This window comes from Adiantum capillus-veneris, chromosome 16 (genome assembly GCF_014529385.1).
Source record: "Adiantum capillus-veneris isolate H3 chromosome 16, ASM1452938v2, whole genome shotgun sequence".
NCBI classification, from domain to species: Eukaryota; Viridiplantae; Streptophyta; class Polypodiopsida; order Polypodiales; family Pteridaceae; genus Adiantum; species Adiantum capillus-veneris.
In genome coordinates, this window is record NC_140946.1 from 73,789,903 (window position 1) to 73,810,443 (window position 20,541).

General features: G+C 46.8%; 1 protein-coding gene across 5 annotated transcripts in view; it reads right to left on the reverse strand.

The window, feature by feature from the left end:
- The window catches only part of LOC147439280 (cilia- and flagella-associated protein 65-like), a 66,520-nt gene that overhangs the window by 27,614 nt on the left and 18,365 nt on the right, over positions 1–20,541 (reverse strand). For 2 of the 5 annotated variants that reach the window (XM_086485145.1, XM_086485149.1), the window contains exons 2-4: positions 7,006–7,161; positions 6,344–6,610; positions 5,880–6,155 (exon numbers count right to left, since the gene is read on the reverse strand). In XM_086485145.1, coding sequence (XP_086341271.1) covers positions 5,880–6,155; positions 6,344–6,610; positions 7,006–7,161 — 699 coding nt within the window. Of the gene's footprint in view, positions 1–5,879; positions 6,156–6,343; positions 6,611–7,005; positions 7,162–20,541 lie in introns of those variants that run through there. The other 3 variants (XM_086485146.1, XM_086485147.1, XM_086485148.1) reach the window with 3 other exon arrangements.

A 20,541-nucleotide genomic window follows, 5' to 3' on the forward strand; every position in this document is an offset into this window, starting at 1 on the left:
ACCACCTTCAGTACACCCTGGCTATTTTGGAGGTGGATCGGTATTTCAGAGCATGGCTGGTCATGCACCTGGAAATCAGTTTTATACGCCAGGAACAGTGTTTGCGGGTGCTCAAACGATGATGCCTAACCCCATGTACAGTGTCATGGGTATGCAACCAGGGTTTCAAAGCACTCAGGGACAATTTGGGATGCCACAAGCAAATTTTGGTATGGCTGGAATTATGTCACCAGCGTGTGACTACTATCTATCCTTTTTGTTGATTTCTTTCTTATTATCTATTTACTTTCACTTTTTGGAAACACCCCTCGGGAAATCTAACTGCCCTGCATTGCATAGCTAGTGTGGAACTGTCCAGAGGGAGTCCAGGCCTGAGGGCAAGAGAGCACTAAGGTTGGACAAGGACTATGGTTAGCCAAGTGGGGTCATTGACTAGCCAAAGTGGAATCCTTTGCTACAGAGGCTACATTTCAGTTTTGGATGTGGCCACAGTGTACAAAGAGGGTCGGATGACCTAGAAAGATATAATGGCAGCATCTCCTAAAATTTAGGGAACTGCTATTTTGGGACCTGAAAATGTCTTCGCGTCATTACGTGCAGTTTGACATGGGGATCATTTTGTTACTCTGTGGCCAAGTCAACAGAGGCTGCAGGTGAGATATTTTTAGACCCGAGGGTCTAAAGCGGGAAAATGCACAAATGAGTGACACTTGGCACTCTGAGGCCAGTTTACTACTTATAGAGAAGGCAAAAACGTGATTTATAGCTGGGAGGCTCATTTTGCAAGTCTCTGTCACAGGTTAAGAGCTATGGAGTGCTTGCTTTCCCTCTTATGCACAGTGCGGTGCCAGGAGTGATGCCCTGCACGCTACGCACTGCCCTCTCTCTCCCCTTTGGCAGTATGTTATGCCCCTCTAGTGGGCTCTTCATTTGACCAATGTACAGTTGTGTGGGTTCATGCGCGATTGCCGAGGCAAGAGCCTCTTGCACAGGTACTGGATTAGCTAGCGGCTAATCCCCCCGCAGGTACAGGTGAATTCGGAGAGGTTTCACGCCAGAAATCTCGTCCGATTCAAAGGGCAAGTAGCCCTACAGGTGCGGGAGCTCGAGGACTTGCTAGGGATGCGACCGGCACGCGAAACGGAGCCCGAAACAGTGAATTACAGCCTGCTGTGTATTTTTGCAGGTTTAGGGTTTTGGCCCTAAACGGACCCTAATACCCCCAGGAGGTTCGGGGACGCAAGGGGACCGCTGTACAGGCGATCTGGAGCATTTTCAGGGCTGAAAACAGAGAATTCAGCGTGCTGCAGATTCTCGCCAGGTTTTGCAAAGTGCCCGTATGCGTCGGGAAAGTCGGTCAATGCGTGGGAATACTGACCGTGAAGGGTTCTAGTACAGTTATGCTGCCGAAATCGGGCTGGAACAGTGGAAATTCAGCCGAGTTTGTGCGGGGCAGCTTGTAGGGAACCACAGCATTTATTCCCTCTTTTGAACAATAAAGAAATACCGAAAGGGGCGCCTAAGTTAGGGGCCAATCTGGTGTCCGTCTACTCATACAGGTGCAATCTAGCAGCCTGTATCCCTCTCCCCTTTGTTGTGTCTTGAAAGTACAGGTAAAATAGACGACTAATAATGGGTGAAAGCTAAATCAAGGTTTAAAGTAAAGTCTACCGCCCTTTTTGGATTGAACAGGCCGGTTTCAGTCGGTCAGTATGCCACTGAACAGATTTTGCAGATGTATTCAGTTGAATACAAAAAGGGGAGATAGTAGCGGATCATTCCATTCGGGATGGCTACTTGATGAAGAAAACCATGTTGTGCCTTACACAACCGTTGAGGGAAAAGGTTCTAACCAAATGCCACTGTCCGCCTATTACGGGTCATCGCGGCATTGCTACCACCTTGACAGGGGTAGAGGGATACTTCTTTTGGCCGAGACTCCAGAAGGATGTGGACGAGTTTGTGCGCAATTGCTTGGTATGCCCGAAGGTCAAGTTTGACAGGCATAAAGCACAGGGATTATAACATCCTTTTACCCATACCCACCCACCCTGGAAAAGTATTGCAATGGATTTCGTCTCCCGAGAACACAGCGTGGGCACGATTGTTTATTGCCCAAGTCTTCAGATTACAAGGCATGCCTGACAACAATTGTCTACGACAAGGCCCCAAGTTCACGAGTTTGTTTTGGACGGCTACTTGAGAGAACATAGGCACGTGATTGCAGTTCTCATTCCACCCACAGACTGACGGGCAATCAGAGATTGCTTAATTCAGTGGCATTGGATTTGTTGAAGTCTTCTTGGTTGGATCAGAAGACTACTTGGCAAATATTTTTACCTTTGGTGGAATATGCCTACAGAAACACGTTTGACTCTTTGATGGGGAAGATGCCATTTGACATTTTTGAATTTGCTACAAAGGTTCTACCCTTCCTTAGCGCGAAAGATAAGATTTTTCTTTGAAGCCGACCAGTTCACGAGGGACTTGGTCCGGAAGGCTTTGCAACAATTTCAAGAAAGACAAAAAAAGGCAGCAGATCGCCATTGTCGCATTTGAAATTGAAGGAGAAAAATTGGGTGCTCTTACATTATGGGAAGGCATGACCGAGAAAGAAAACAAAAGGGAAAGGAGCGGCTTCTTTGTAACCTTAGCATGACATAGTGTGGACCTTTCCAGGTTTTCCAAAAAGATAAATGATATCTCCTTTGGATTGAAGCTACCAGAATACTTGGAGAATTCACAATGTTTTCTTTTAATGTGAGTCTCTTGAAGCCTTTTGAAGGCGATGTGCCTGTTGATGAACAACCCGAATAGCACGAAAACGAGTAGATACTCGTTCCAGAACAGAAATTGGCACGGAAAGAAAGAAAGAAGGTAAAGCGAACTGACACGGTTCTTGGTTAAATTCAAGACCTACTTCGCGATGGATGCAAAGCGAATGGAGGAGGAAGACCTAGCAAATATTCCTCGGAATGTGAATCTTTACCTTGAAGCTTTTTAGTTTAGCATAGTCTATTCCAAATAGAACCCATAATTCAGCTTGGCCGGAGATCTGGTGCAGTACGATGCACAAGAGAGGAGTTACTCCGCTCCTTTGTCAATAGATGCCTCGATTTTTGAATACTAGAGTCACTGATGTCTCTTTGAGCTTCAGGGATACTGAGAGCTGACAGTATTCTACTGAATGACTTTATGAAATGGAATTCCGGAATATGAAACTGATTTGTTCTCGGACTTGTTTTTAAGTGCAGGAATTGATAGACGAAATGACTGCAGCATTTTGGTCTAATTGATCTCGAATAGACATGGTTGCAATAGGGGTTAGTCAATCGGACATCGATGAGGTCCCGACTAGATCTAGATGCAATTGCTAGCTACATTGCCATTAAATCATGCTCTAAGATCCGAATGAATGTTTAATGTCATGTGATGTCGTGTGATGTGACTGTCCATTCATACATGTGCTAGATGTGTGCTCCTAGTGCGTTGGTACTAACAGTCAATGACTGCTAAGACAGTTTATGGCCTCTGTCTGTTTTGCAGGGGTAGTCGAGGGCGATTACAATGCTTTCAAGTGGGGGGTATGTCACAAAGTGATGACGAGGCTGCCTGCCCTGCAGGAAACCCTAACCCTCAAATCAAAAACCCTAATTTTGTTAAAACCCTAACCTTGAAATGCTGACTGGCTGGCCGTAGCGCAAAACGCGGAAAGGCTGCCACGTGGAAAGCAATACGGAATTCCGTGATTTGCGGCGCATATTGCGGCAGATTTGGACAGCTTTTGGGTCTTGCTTTTCTACGCAAATTGCAAGAGAGAAAAACACCCAGCTTTTGCTTTATTTTATTAAAGCCTAAGAGAGAGAAAGCCTCTTTGCTTTATTTCTATTAAGCGAGAGAGAGAGAGAGAGAGAGAGAGAGAGAGAGAGAGAGAGAGAGAGAGAGAGAAAAGTCTTCTGCTTTATTTTCAAGAAGCTTTTGATTTTCAGCTTTTGAAGCTTTTGGGGCTCTGCTTTTGGCATCCCTTGTACTCTTTAAATAAGTGGGTAGGCCACTCATAACTCAGAGCATCTGGACACAGAGTCTGAGTGTGAGCGCCTGCCCGCACTCGTACTTTGAACTCAGATTAATACAAAAAGAAATACCGAAAGGGGCGCCAGTCTTTGGGGCCAATATCTCTAGGCACGGAACTCCGCGGGGCCAGTGTTGAATCAATTGTGAACTGTGAACTGTTTTGAAGTGGTTATTTGGTGTTGTCGTGGTAGATTCTTGACTTGGAGTGTCCAAGTTTGTTACACATACTTCATCATGGACCGAGTGATCATCAGAATCACCACTCCTCTCCATCGAGTGAGAGAATTTGGGCATGTAACGAGGCTAAGTCGAGGTAGAGAAACCTTCAAATCTGCCCACTGCAACCGAAATCAGCCCCAAAAGAGTGAAATACGCAGAAAAAACAGCAAACCATCTCTTGTCGTCACAAAAATTCAGTAGCAAAAGCTCACACAGATCACCAATCCGATTCAAGAGCATGCCATGGCTCTAATACCATGTCAAAGGTAAAGCAAAAAAGGGTGAATTGGATGGTGATCTCGTGTGCAACCGCAAGCAAACCTCCTCTCAGGACCGAGCAGCCAATCGATCTTGGATCTATCACGACATCTCCTCATAGTCGACCTCCTACTGCGTACCGCCCACCGAACGGGCACAGAAACAACCTGCAAGTGCAAACACGCTGTGTAGGGTGTCCAAGCAGAGAGAGAAGGCAGTGCTAGGAGAGGAGAGATCGTTGGCTGATCTGCAAGTAGAGAGAGTAAACGTTGGTGCATGAAAAAACGCTAGAGGAGAGAGAAAACGCTACACAAGTCTAGAGAGGGAGAACGCTAGAGAGAAGTGTAGCCCAAACGTTGGAAGCTCTGCTCACTGATCACAGCATGCCAAAAAGTACAAGGGGGAGAAGGGGGGGGGGGGGGGGGGGGGGGGGTGCCTACTATAAAGGCAAATTCCAGATAAGCTCTACTCAACCTGGAAACCCCACAACTTGTTAAAAACTGCTTCAAGATGTGTAAACTCATGGAAGTGGCTAGTGACGCACATTTGGTAGTACAACTACAGAACACTCGAGACTCTGACCCCAGGAAACCCTAGGAATAGGGGTCCCGCCTCATGCAGCCCTATGGGTTGGGCAACACCGTGGGATGCACCACCGAGAAAAGGTATGTCTACCTCAGATACGGCCAGGCACCACAAGACAACCCTCACTCTCTAATTCGCTCTTGGGAGATACTAGAGCCACCACCAGATAGGAATCTAAACTGTAACACATAGTAGCTAGGAAGCTTTGAAATGTTGCATAGTTAACGAGTTTCAAAACGGTCTCAACTGGTTTAAGAATCGCCACAATACAAGTTTCGTCCAAATTTTTGAGTGTCATGCCATAAATACATATGATCAGAGCTTACACTCCTAATATATGTAGACAAACCAACACTGAAACACTAGCACATTCAAAAACTCACCTTGAAGCTGAAACTCCAGTCAAAGTAACATAAGGACAAGACCATATGACTTATAAACAAGTAGAAAGCACTCGTCTTTGAAATATTCAAGAGACGTTTCGAGACATTTGAAACCTTTATGAGGCTAAATTTTGACCCTTTTAAAATTGTCAATCCATTCACTTTGCTTGGGCAATTGACACCAGGTATCTTCATGCAAAAGCAAGAAGACCTGGTCCACATTTCATATTATATACTGTAAGACTTATTATATGAGAATATCTTCGAGCCTTAAAACATAAGCGTTCACGTGGCTGGAAACCTTTTCCAAAAGTTGATTAGATTTCACAGAAAAGTAGCCCATTCAATCATGAAGTTCACCTTGACAGAAAAATGCTCATTTGGTAGAATCGAGGCTTCAGTCAGATCCAATTTGAATACCGCTGCACAGGGATGAATACAGTCTTCGACTACATCAACGCAAATATTTGCTATCACGTTGGATGTGTTCAGTATGCTGAATGTCAATTCTTGTGCTGATCCCACAACAACATCACCAAAATCCAGGATAGAAGGATTAATTTGAAAACAGGTGTACTTCCCTGTGCCATTCACACTCATTGTTGTTGGAAAGTTCTCAAGCACGATACAGGTTGCCTGAAGTGACGTATTTAAAGAAACAAACAATCACCAAACATGAATCTAAGCATTTGTGAAACTTCAAAGCTGTATTAATGCTTAGGTTTCTTTTAAACTCTTCAATTACTTGTTCTAGCTACTTTCTTAATCACATGTACACAGATCCTAGCTGCCAAAGCCATGAACCTTTCATGCAGCTTCAGTACCTGGGCACAGTACAATTGGGCCTTCTCTGGTGAGAAGTAGCAGGTAGCCAATACAGTTTCTCCTGGTTTTATTTGACCCGCTTTTGGGTATATAGAAAAAGGTGGCTTAACAATCCACTTGAATGAGGTAGCTTCACTGCCAGAGTTTGTAAATTGGAAAAGCTGTTGAGTGGTTGCACTGACAGCACAACTTCCAAAATCCAATAACATTTGGCAATGGATGTGTCCCGCTGAATATAGACCTTTCAAAGCCACTGTAAACGACCCCTGACATTCAAATGCCAAGATCAAATTAAGAAAAAAGACGGTAGAAGTGAACAGTTTACTTCCTGATAGTCAAGAGGACAATTAGCATGTGTTCGAATATACTGCAGACAAATAGCCCTTATAGCATAAATCACCTCCTAGCAGTGAGGAAACTGTGCATGGCTCAAGTCTGTGCCATGTGGCTTATAAGACTGAAATAAAAACTTCTTATCTATGTTTGCACTTTTTCTTCATCTGACCCATCCATTTTATAGGTTTTCTCTAGGTCCTTAAATACAGTTGATTTTTTACCAAATTGTGCTATTAGGATCTGTCATAACATTGCAGCTGCAGTGGCATGAGGTGGTGGTGTGAGCATAAGATACTTGCTTTCATTAGTAAAAACACATTATTACCTTGGTTGCGGCAAAATGTAGCTCGCTTTCATAGTCCAATGCTTTTAAGGGCTTGAATATCAAGCCAATCGTAGCCGTAACTCCAGGGTTCAGTCGCAATGGACCAGAAAATTCTGTGTAAAAGAGAGAGCACTCTGGCTTCTCCCAATTCAGAGTCTGCATTTCAATTTCAATTGATCTTAGAAGCTATCAGACCCTTAAAAAGTAAATTTCTCACATTTTTCAAAACTTGTAACATGAAAATTTAAGACATTGCTGGGGCAGCCTAAATATGTATATGACGTCATAAAAACAATGAAGCAAACGGAAAGAGGCAAAGCCACTATGAAGAAGAAACAGCTACATAAAGGACTAAACCAAATTATATCATCAAATCTTTATGATCGTTCGAATTGCTCTGCACACAACAACCAATGTAACGTGAGGACACCGCGTGCCAACGGAAAATAACAGCCGGAAAAAAATTTAGGCACTTCAATAACGACTGAACTGAACGAGATGCACGTACACGAGACGCTGAGTGGCGGAGTTCCACCCCAAGAGAGCACTAGCCCCAAACGATGGCACCCCTTTTAATATTTCCTCCACTCCCGTGAAAATGCTGGAGAGAGCCCACCGCATGAATTTAAAGGCCTACGGCCATTCAAAAGCAGTTTACATGAAAAGCTACAAATCCCAAAAGCATAACGCTTGACAGCAGCCAGCTCTTTTCACGGATATCTGTACTGCCACGTCAGCAAGCTGTCAGCACGTTTTGCGGGCATCCGTACAGTCTGCCACAACATCAGCCAGCATATTTTGTGGAGCGCCCGTACAACCCTGCCACGTCATCGCTGGCTACGCAAATCTTTTTTAGTGTGTGTGTGTGTGGGTCCTGCTTTAATATTTTGGGACCCATCGGACGGGGTCCCGTAAGTTGGTTGGACTTTGAATATTTTGGCCCACTTGGCGAGGATCAGTAAGTTGGTGAGAACTTTGTCTTCTTCCGTTGCTTCTAGGGTTTAGGCCCCTCGGCTGGGATCTGCAAGTCGGCTAGGGTTAGGTCTGGGAAACCCTAACCCACCGGGTCTTCAATGACTTGACACGTCGACAATTTGTGACATCCCCACTTCTTGAAAGAAGAGTAATCGTCCGCGATTACAATATATCTGCAAAACTCAAGTTAGCTCAAAAATGTCGGAGGCTCATTCCAAGGGACAATCAATTTTCTCATTCCACATCGGAGCTCTTGATGTTCTAGAGTAGCAAAATTAGCCATCACACCCAAACCGCGCTGATCTGTAACGATGTCTCGTGTCAAAGGTGGCAACGGAAGATGTAATGAAGATAATAATCGGCTCGTGATCCAATGGGTACCTCGACTCCGATCTAGAACACCTACAATGCCAAACACGTGAACAAGGCACACCTGTGGAGAAGAGAGATCACTAAGGTAGAAAGAGACAAGACATCTGAGAATGAGAGAGAGAGAGAGAGAGAGAGAGAGAGAAATGAAATGAAATGTTATATTAACGTCTTCGAAAGGCCAAATTGACCTATGAGACCAAAAAGTTACAATTGGTGAATCTGATATCATGTCTTAGTACGGAAATTACAAAGAACTGACACTAAAAAACACCAAGGAAAAAGGAAATGAATCTCAAGCTGATTCGGAATGAGACGAGATAGGGGGGGGGGGGGGGGGGGGGGGGGGGGGAGGTTTGTGGGTTCAAATGAAATCTCTCATCGGTCGCTGTCGAATCTCATCAACCTCCTCCATGGTCATTACTCTGCTTGGCCGTCTTGCATGTCGAGCTAAAGTGATCTGTATCTTCTGCTGCAACCTTCGTCGATGGTGGGAGATCCCCCGAGGTCGCGGGCGTCTGGATCTGCCTAGCTCGGTGGCTCGATCAAGCAACGTACCTCTAGTGTGGGTGGGCTCTGAGATCTATTGTGATGACTGCTCCTCTAGCTCTCCCCTGGCTGGTGTAAAGAAATCTGTGATTCGTCTCTGAGATTGTCTTTCCCCTGATGTCCTCAGCAAGCTCTCCCCTCTCCCTAAGTCTGCGCAGCTCTAGCAGGAACAATCCGAGAGAGAGAGAGAGAGAGAGAGAGAGAGAGAGAGAGAGAGAGAGAGAGAGAGAGAGAGAGAGATCTGGGAAAGGCTCTCCATGCTGATAACAATCTGCTCATACAAGTGACCAAGGGTGGTCCGGCATAGAACTGACATGCCCAATGGATAGACCCGAGGTGTACACAACTACGACTGGTACTGACACTGCCAATTGCTCCTACACACGAGACCACTGACACGGCCTCCACATGGACATCACCTCCAACATGCTCTGAGAGCATAGATCTAGTGCATCTCCTCCTGGCTAGATCTAGATGTGGATCCAGATCTCGGTCGAGGAAACCTGCTACTGCATGGGCACAAGGCCTGTGAAAGGCTGCCTTGAGGTGGTACTGCACCGTAGAGATGATCTCCAAGCACTTCATTTGCTGCCCATGATAAACGTTGGGGCTGATCTGCTGAGCAAGAAAATGTTGGCTGATCGGCAGGAAAACGCTAGCTGCTCTGCCTCTGCACCAAGCCCCTCTGGGGCACCCAAGGGAGGGCGCCCCCCCTTTCCGCAACTACAATGCATGATTGAGGTGACCCCCCTCTCTCTATATATGCCAGAAGGCTGGCTGCCCGACCCAGCCCTCAGCCCCTACGACCTCGGTAAATGGGGGGAAAATAGGGAGAGGGTGGAAAGTGGCACCAGATGCCATTGGGGCACAAGGGAAAAATATCATATGGATGGGGAATAATATTCCCAACCTACAAGAGCACAATTGGCCATGAAACAAAGCCCAAAACCCGAGCTAAACATGGCTAGCACAACCCGACATGAGAAACCTACCTCACACTGGTCGAGCACAACCACAAAACAACCCTCACTCCCTAGCACCTGTCCCTCGCAAAAACTGGGACCGACTGGACGAATCCGGAGAGATGCCTAAACTCTAACATCTCGATGCTAAAATTACATACCCAAGCAATCTCACCCAATTAGGAATATTCATTGGTTGACACATCACAATGCAACACAAATGCTCACATATGCATGTTACAAGACACAACGAACAGCACCGCTAAGCACTCCTCCCAAATAGACGGTCTTAGGCATGAAGCTACTCAATGACTATCTCCTCACTTCCCTCGCAGATAACCTAAAAAGGTCGAAGCCTTGAGCTTAGAGGACTAGTACAACCAAACGCTCTCCACACCGCAGCCTGCGTCGCTTGGAGGTTTCAAGCATACAACTAAACGCTCTCCAGACACCCAGTCTGCGTCATCCAAAGGTTTTTCAACATACGACAAAACACTCCTCAGACGCACGGTCTACGTTGTTCGGAGGTTTTCAAGCATACACGAAACGCTCCCAGACACCGGTCTACGTCATTTCAAGGTTTCAGACATTATCAAGCATCAATTCCCTTTAGTACTCCACTCGAGAGTAAATCATAAATCATTGAAACCGAAATTAAAACCAAAGTCCAGCAATTCTCAAATCGACACCAAGACAGGTTTAAAATAGATACAATCCATTTCAAACAAATTTTACACAATACTTTTTCAAACAAAGTTCAAAAAGGTATCTAAAGACAAAGCAATTAGAAAATTCATTCAAGGTTCTATTCGAACAATCGAATTTTGAGGATGACTGGCTTGTCCTTCGATATCAAGGTGATTATTAGTTCCGGATCTGAAGTGTCGCGTCATTTTTGTCATGCCAAGGCATGCCCAAGAGAGCATCACAATTGCCCAACTTCATGATGTGGAAATCGGCTTTTCCATGGTATCCTTGGATAGTCACAGGAAGAGCACCAATGAGCGGTACCACTTTCTGAGTTTGCCCCGTGGCTAGCTCAGCCTCAAGTTCGCAACCCTATGAATCATAGTCAAAATCCATCTGCTTGAGGAAGTCGGATGGATGAAATTCTTGACAGCTCCTAGGTCAAAGAAGATTAAGGCTTTCAAGCTGTTGATTTTTCCATAAGCTCTACACAATTCATTTGAGCTTTCAAGTTTAATGCCATAAATATCCGGCACAAGTCCAATGGCATGTCTAGCTCTCTTAGCCACAGGTGGTCCTGTGGGTCTATCTGTTGTCGAAGCAGGAGGTTGCTCTAAAGACGTCCAGGCTCTTTGAGGACATGAATTGAAATGATGCCCTGTTTAAAACATTCAAGCATCCGCCTTCTTGTAACAGGGTTTCTCGTTGACGACGTGTCAAACAAGGCCTTTGAGGTTGACTTTCATGAGATTCCCAAGGATTTGTTCATTGTTGTCAGGAGTTCTGATTGTTTGTTGTCACAAACTCTGTTTCTAGAGTCCTCTTCCCGCAGAACAACTCTGCTTTCCCGAACACGAAGTCCTTACTTAGAAATCCAACTTCCGGATCACAACTTGAGAGACTACCTCTCTTCGATCCGTGGATCTACTTCCCAAACTCGGTATGAAACCCTTGGGCTGATATGGCTCTAGTTCCTCAGAGCGCTTTTCTCCTATACAGGCTCATGCCTTCCTCTGCTCCTACCCCCTCACTAAGAGGAAGTACACCTGCAAACAAATACTTAGAGATCATAACATGAAAATCGTTACCTTCAAAGTCTCTACGCTCGAAACGCAGCTCGGTTCTCAAAAAGCAATTCCTCGGAAGAGATCTCTACATAGAAAGCAATTCCTCGGAAGAGACTACCTCTCTTCGATCCGTGGATCTACTTCCCAAACTCGGTATGAAACCCTTGGGCTGATCTGGCTCTAGTTCCTCAGAGCGCTTTTCTCCTATACAGGCTCATGCCTTCCTCTGCTCCTACCCCCTCACTAAGAGGAAGTACACCTGCAAACAAATACTTACAGATCATAACATGAAAATCGTTACCTTCAAAGTCTCTACGCTCGAAACGTAGCTCGGTTCTCAAAAAGAAATTCCTCGGAAGAGATCTCTACATAGAAAATCCTCTCTTCCAATCCTACCCACTAAAGAGGTGTGTTCTCGGGTTTCTTCTCATAAATTAGCCCCGTCTACAACATTTATGGGCTGAAAACAGAGAAAAACAGCAGCTTGTCAGGATGGAAACAAGCTCCGTATGCACTTCTTCGCGAGGGAACTCGCGCACTGGGTCCTGGTGACATCTCAATCCCGCTTTCTCAAAAAGCATATGTTTTACCTCAAAGTTTCCCCTGAACCCATCTTCATTCAAGTGCTTGATTTTCCTTGTGCACAATTCTAACACAGTTCGGAATTTCCTCTCGACTATGGATATCCCCTTTCTGATGCACCCGTCACCCACCTTGTGACGCATCAAGAATACCCATCACCTAGTCCTTTCCTACCGAATTTACGGTACAATCTCCTTCGCGATGCTCTATGTCACCCATCCTATGACGCATCAAAGATGTCCGTTCTTGGATGGTCAGATACTTCTTTCCGATGCTCCCTGTCACCCATCCGATGTGACGCATCAGAAGTACTCGTTCCTGGTGGCCTTACAGATATTCCAATTCTCAGTGCTCCCGTCATTACTAAGTATGACGCACTAGGAATACTCTGTACTCGGATGTCTCCAGTGAGAAAAACCCTCTCACTTAAAATTCCAATAATTCATTTAGAATTATTTTTCTTGGTGTTCCAAGCGAGAAAACCGTCTCACTTATAAGTCCAATAATTCATTTAGAATTATTTTGCTATCAAATAAAGCCAATTTAGCAACATTTACCGGAGTTTCTTCTGTAGTAAACTCTTTAACTCTAGCTTCCCTTTCATAAGCCTGTAGCCGACCGCGGCATGCTCCATAAGCTCTTGCATTGTCAATACTTGTTTAGACAGACAGTATTCCTATAAAGGTGATGGCAGTCCAATAGTATATCGCTCACATTCGTCCTCCAAGGGAATCAACTTGAAGAAAGACACCAAACGGTAGACGTCGAGAACCCTTTGGTTGTAGTCTTCCATGGTCTCCTTGGCAAGCATTTTCAAGTTGCCCCATTCTGACAAAATCTGGACTTCAAACCAGGTCATATAACTTCGTGCAAAAATTGTCTTGAAAGCTTGCCAAGTCCTTGTAGCATGCAGTTGGGTCGCAATTGAACTCCACCACTCCCGCAGCTTGAGAAATCTTTGATTCTTTTGTATAGTTCCCCAGAGCATAGATATTGTCAAATTGTTGGAGAAACTACAAGGCTTTCTTCATATCTTTCACTCCAAAAAAGGTGAAAAATTTGACAATTGTACTGCCATTCTTAAAATCCTTTGGTTGGTTAGGCCCAAACCCCATATATGTCCACGATGCGGAAGCGTAGAGACCAAGAGGAGAGAGAGAGAGAGAGAGAGAGAGAGAGAGAGAGAGAGAGAGAGAGAGAGAGAGAGAGAGAGAGTAACAGACTTGGACACTCCAAGTCAAGAAATCTACCGTGACATCACAAGAAATCACTTCAAACAGTTCACAGTTCACAATTGATTCAACACTGGCCCGGCGGAGTTCCGTGCCTAGAGATATTGGCCCCAAAGACTGGCCCCTTTCAGTATTTCTTTTTATATTAATTTGTGTTCAAAGTACAAGAGAGTAGGCAGGCGCTCACTCTCAGACTCTACGTCCAGATGCTCTCAGTTGTGAGACCTTGCCCACTTATTTAAATGTTTACAAGGGATGCTAAAAGTAGAGCCCAAAAGCTGAAAATCAAAAGCTCTTAAGAAAATAGCATATTCTCTCACAAGCCTCTTAGAGAGAATAAAGCAAAATCTCTCTCTCTCTCTCTCTCTCTCTCTCTCTCTCTCTCTCTCTCTCTCTCTCTCTCTCTCTGTGTGTGGACACCCGGAGGAGTTACTACCACAGCAGAGCTCATCGCTTTACACCACAGGCATACTGATCGAACGAGCGATTGAGCTGGGGAGATCCAGACGCCCACGACTACGGAGGACTACACAACATCGACAGAGGCTACATCAGAGGATCCAGATCACTTTGGCTCGACATGCACAACGCCCGGTCAGACTACTGACCATGGAGGAGATTGATGAGACCCGCCAACGAAGACCGATGCTGGATCTCCTATGATCTACCTATCCCAGTTAGCTGTTTTAGCTGATCAGTCCACACCCAGCAGTCTAGGATTCCATAATATTTTATTTTGTCATTTTGTCATCTTGGTACTCTGACTTTGTATCAGATCCACCACATTGTAACTTTCTGGTCTCATAGGTCACTTTGGCCTTTTGAAGACGTTAATATAACATTTCATTTCTCTCTCTCTCTCTCTCTCTCTCTCTCTCTCTCTCTCTCTCTCTCTCTTCAAATTGCGTAGCCAAAAGCTGGCTGAAAACTGCCGCAAATTCCGTGCAAAACGTGGGCGTCCGTACAGCCTGCCACGTGTCAGCCTCCTGGGACTGCCGTACAATTTGCCACATCAGCATTTTTGCAAGAGTGTCCTTGCCAGAGGGGGTGTGTGTGTATTGGGCAGCCACGTCACCGAGTTGTGACATACCCCCCTCTTGAAAGCATTGTAATCGCCCTCGATTATGCCTGCAAAATAGACGGAATCCATAAACTGTCTTAGCAGACACTGACTGCTAGTACCGACGCACTAGGAACACACATCTAGCACATGTACTAATCGACATTCACATCACACGACCTCACAGGACATCGGTTGACATCACAGGACATCACATGACAAATCACATTCAACATTCATTCAGATCTCAGACCATGATTTATCCGCAATGCAATTAGCAATCGCATCTAGATCCACTCAAGACCTCATAGATGCCCGATTGACTAATCCCTATTGCAACCATATCTATCGAGATCATTCAGACCAAAATGCTGCAGTCATTTCGTCTATCAGTTCCTGCACTTAAACAAGTCAAGAACAAATCAGTTTCATATTTTTCGGAATTCCATTTCATAAAGTCATACAGCAAAATACTGTCAGCTCTCAGTATCCCTGAAGCTCAAAGAGACATCAGTGACTCTAGTATTCAAAAATCGAGGCATCTGTTGACAAAGGAGAGGAGTAACTCCCCTCTTGTGCAAACCCACTGCACCAGATATCCGGCCAAGTTGAATTCGGGGTTCCATTTGGAGTAGACTATGCAAAAGCTTCAAGGTAAAGTTTCACAATCTGAGGAATATCTGCTAGGTCCTCCTCCTCCATCCACTTTGCATCCAATGCAGGATAGTTCTTGAATTTAACCAAGAACCGCCTTCTCACTTTACCCTTATTCTTTATGTCCTTATGTGCCAAAATCTGTTCTGGAACAAGGATCTCCTCGTTTTCTTCCACTTCAGGTTGCTCATCAGGCTCCCCATCTTCGGGCACATCACCTTTAAAAGGTTTCAAGAGACTCACATGAAATGCATTGTGAATCCTCCGAGTGTAAGGCACTTTCAATCGAAAGGAGACATCATTGATCTTTTCGGAGATCTGGAAAGGTCCATAGTATCGCATACTAAGCTTTGGAAAAAGCCTCTCCTTTCCCTTTTTCTTTCGGTTAAATGTCGCACGAGCATTGGTTAGGCCAAAGGCATCACCAAAAACTCAAATAACCCAATAGTCGTCCGAAAGGTTGTCTTGTAGATACCTCCCGACGCGATTCGGATCTGATGATATCCACTTTTCAAGTCGATCTTGCTGAAGCACGAGGATCCCTGAAGTCAGTCAAGTATATCATCGATTCTAGGAATCGAAAATCTGTTCTTGATGGTGATTTTGTTGAGAGCTCTATAATCGATGCACATTCTCCAAGATCTGTCTTTCTTCAAAACCAACAACACAGGAGAGCAGTACAGTGAAGTACTAGGCTGGACAAGACCCTTTTCCAAGAGGTCTTTCACTTGGTTCATAATCTCTTCGTTCTGGGCTCGGCTCACACGATAAGGTGGCCGGTTCGGTGGTGTGCTTCCAAGTATCAGATCAATGGTATGATCTTCAAGACGAGCGGGTGGTAACTCGCTTGGCATGCCCTCTGAGAAGCAATCGGCATGAGCGTGGAGAAAATCTTGGCGTTCTTTATCAAGTTCAGACATATTTGTCATATCCTCATCATTCAACTCTTCCAAAAAGATGGAGTAAACAAACAGACTAGATTTCATTAATTTTGAAATGGCCGAAGCCGATACAATAGGGAAACACTGGCCCTTAAGTTTTACATTAAGTACAATGGTTCTGCCCTTCTCTGTGGTCAAAGTCGCTTTCCTCGCCTGATAGTCGACCACGGTGTTGTTCTTGTGGTACCGGGGAATTTCCAAGAGAACAACACAACCTTCCAAAGGCATTATGTAGAAGTCCTCGTGCCCCAAATACCCCTGACAATGCAACCGAAGTTTGCCAATGACAGGTGTAATGGCTACCTCCCTGCCGGGTGCCGCTAGAACTGCCTCTGCTAGTGGTCCCATCCAATCGGGTGTGATCTCGAGCCGCGCCGCCAATTCAGGTGAAATGAAGTTGGCCTTGGCTCCTCCATCAAAGAAGATCAAGGCTTTCTTGGTCCTTTACTTTGCCCCGAGCTCGGCAAAATTCTGTACTCTCGTCCATCGTGCTGGGATCAGTACCCACGCAATCTAAAACCGGTCCTGTTTTCATCTTGCCTTTTCGTCCACGTTCCTCAGCTGCTCTCGAACTCTCAGGCCTTTCATCATCCTTGTCGTTATGTTCTTTCTGTGCCTCTTTAGGGCACTTCGTGGAGATATGCCCAGTTTCCCCGCATCCAAAGCACTTCCCCTCCTTGATGTAGAGAGCTCTCTCTTGAGGAGTGAGTTTGGGTCGTGCATTCTTTTCTTTCTTTTTTGGGTTACTCTTCCTCTTTCTACTTTCATTCGTCAAGTCTGTTCGGCCCTTTGCATTGTGATTTCATTTGTGGGGTAGGTCAAACTGCCTGAGTTAATGGCAAAACCCCGTTTTGCATGACTCATCTACTCTTGAATGGAAGCTGACTTTTGTTCTAAGCAGTGATCTCGGATCTCTATAGGAAGACCCCAGGTAAACCGCTCAATCTGTTCTTTGAACGAGATCTTCTTGAATGAAGAGGCGGGTAGAAAAGAGCTCCAGAATCTCTCGCAATAAGCATCCACTGTATCCTTCTTGGTCATCCGAAGATGGTTCCAAGCAGTTCGTATGTCGCGTTCATACTCTCGAGTCTTTTGAATTTCAACCATTTAACTGGCGCTGTCTTGTTTAATAGAAGCGTGGACCACCAAGTTCGAGCATTCCCCTTGAAGTAAGAGGCAGCTCTCCGAATCTTGGAGTGCTCTGAGTAACGCCCTCCAAAGAAAGCTATGTCAAACTGCTGTATAAAAGACAAAGCCATCGAAGCATCTCTATAACCAGAAAATGTGTCAAATTTAATTGACTGTCCACCTTCCTTAAACCCTCGGACTTTCTTGCTTTTATCTTCCAGAAAGTCATATTGGTTGGCTTTATAAAAATTCTTCTTCTTTGCGTAAAAGCTATTGTCATTAGAGTCCGAACTATCTGAAGACAAGTCCTCTGTAGAACTATCAATAACTGGGCGAGATTTAGGCTTCTTTGCCTTTTTCTTGCCCTTTCCGAAGCTTTGCTTTTTGCTTCGGTTTTTGCCTTTCCTGTTTTCTTCGCTCGAGTCAGAGGAGCTAGAAGAACTCTCAGAAGAAGAGGAAGAAGAAGAACTGGGTACTCCTTCAAATTGAACACACTTCTTCTGCTTCTTGCCGATTCAAATGTAGACTGACGACCCAAATAACCCGGGAAATCAGCGCCTTTCTTCTGCTTTTTGTCGTGCTTTTTAGCTTTTTTCTGCGCGTCAAAAAGCTAAGCAATTCGTGCATCAACCACCTCTTCTAATTCTTGCTCTGTGTACATCCTGGGAGTAGGAGGTTTCTTGAGAGCCGGTTTGAGGGGTGGTTCTGTGGTCTGCCACCATTGTGAGTGCACCTCGTCGAAGGAGGTCTGACTCATAAATTTTGCAAATTTCGGGCCCTTCGCAAAATTTAGCATTATCTTTGTTGCATCGCCGATCAATCGTCGACGCTCCATCTCTTCGATCTCTGCCTGAGTAGGCCGAGGCGTGAATCTTCGTTGTGATCTCTTCCTGCATCTCCGGATGCAGAGGAAGTCGATTAATCTCTGTCTGAAGCCATAAGTGTGGAGAGAAATCGGTCGTGCTCTGATACCACTGTAACTGACGTGGACACCCCAAGTCGAGAAATCTACCGCGACACTACAAGAAATCACTTCAAACAGTTCACAGTTCACAATTGATTCGACACTGGCCCGGCAGAGTTCCGTGCCTAGAGATATTGGCCCCAAAGACTAGCGCCCCTTTCAGTATTTCTTTTTATATTAATCTGTGTTCAAGGTACAAGAGAGTAGGCAGGCACTCACTCTCAGACTCTGCGTCCAGATGCTCTCAGTTGTGAGACCCTACCAACCTATTTAAATCTTTACAAGGGATGCTAAAAGCAGAGCCCAAAAGCTAAAAATCAAAAGCTCTTAAAAAAATAAACCATATTCTCACATAATCTGGAAGAGCAGGAATATCGAGGCCCGCTACTGCTGCTCGCCCCCCCCCCCCCGTTTGCTGTTGCGACATCGCTCTCCTCCCCCCCCCTCCCTCCCCCCGCTGCCCCTTCGCTGCCCCCCCACCCCCTTCAGCCCCTGCGCACTGCCTCTCAACCCACCCGCTGCCCCCCCCTATCTGCGCGAGCTGCCCCATTAGCTGCCGCAGCCCGCTGCCCTCCTCTCGCTCTGCCTTCCCCACGCCATCCCCCCCGCTCGCACCCGCATGTGCACCCGCACATTGCACGGCTGCCCTCTTCGCCCTCGCTGTCTCCTCATCACCCCCCCCCCCCCCATCCTCTTCGCCCCGAAGGCCCTCTGCACCTGGCTCGGCAGCACTTTCTCTTCGGAAAAGTGCCTGGCTCACTTGTTTGCAGGTTTCTTCTTCGCCGCCCGCTTCTTCGACTCAACAGTAGACACAGATGGAGGCTCCAGCTTCACCTCAGAGGGACTCGCCTGAAGCCCCCTCGCCCAACCCCGCTGAGCCCACCATTTGACTTGCTCTTACGCCGGCAGAGCAAGCGAGCCTTGCCACAGAGGTAGAACGCTTGCAGGCGACTTCTGTCATCTGCAAGGTTCTCGGCACTCGTCCCAGCAGAGGAGAGCTGCGAGACCTTCTCCAGGCCCGCCTCCTCGCAGAGGTGGGCAAGATCTTGGATGTCTAGATTCTCGGACGGGGGTACTACCAGATTGAGTTCGAGACTTCCGAGATGGCCTCCAAGGTCATAGTTATAAGTCCATTGGCCATCCGAGCATCACGCGCCAACTTTCGACAGTGGCGACATGGTTTTGACCCGTCTTCGAATGTGCTAGTAAAGGAGGCGGACTTCCCCATCTCAGTCTGCTTTCCGGGTTTACGGAGGGAGTACCTTCCACTTCTCTCCAGGATTGGCTCCGCCATCGGAACTGTCCTGGAAACACCTCGTACGGCAGCATCAGTAGCTACCAAGGCGGCTGGCATCCCTTCAGTTCGAGTTTTGGTCAGAGATACCCACACGCTCCCGAAGGTCATCCTTCTGTCTCGGGTGAGTGGGGGTTGGTTTAGACAGAGTGTGGAGTACTAGGGTCTCCCGAACCAGTGCTTCATTTGCAGACAGATGGGCCACCTAGCGAAGGCCTGCCCACGGAGGAGACAACGACCCGCACCCCGCCTCAGCCCCAGCCTGCCAAGGCTGGGCCGCAGCCACAGCCAGCGACACAGAGCACAGATTCAGCGCCACCCTCCGAGCCTAGGGCTCCAGCGGAGGAGGGGTGGCAGCAGGCCCATGGCCGTCGACGCCAGGGGCCACAGCGACAGCCTGGCACTCAGAGTGGCCCCCAGGTGCCTACTCAGTAGCAGTGGGTTCCCACGGGGAACCGCTTTGGTCCTCTTGAGCAGGAGGAGCCCCCTACGCCAGCCACCACCTCCGCTTCACCCTCGCCAGCCGCTCCGCCTTCCGATCTCCCCTCCTCCTCCTCATGCCCTCCCGCGCCCTCTGCTACCGCTCACTCCCCACCTCGCCCCCCCCCCATGTCTCTGCCGCCCCACCCCGCTTCTCCTCTCCCCCGCCTCCCCCCAGCCCCTTCTCCCCCTCCTCCTGCTTCAGTACCACAGTCGGCTCAGGAGACTGGACCCTCGCCGGCGGCTAGGAGATCTCTTGGCAGCGCCTTCGCCACGAGTCGCCTAGCGAGAGATGGTCAGCCCTTCATGCGGCCCCCTCTGCAGATTCAGACATCTCCTCTTGCAGCTATCCCTCGTGGTTTGACGAGCATTGACCTCCGACGCCGCTGGGATTTCTTCGATTACAGGTTTACTCGTTTTCTTGGCGATTCCGCAGCAGACCACGAGGCAGCCTGCTTCAGAGTCCACGCTTTGTTCCTCGCCGCTAGGGGGACAGAGGCCTTGGACTCAGCAGTTGGTTTCTCCTTCCCCCTCTGTGGCAAGACTGAGACAGAGTGGTCCCTCGACTCAGTGGTGGGATGGTTGCATACAC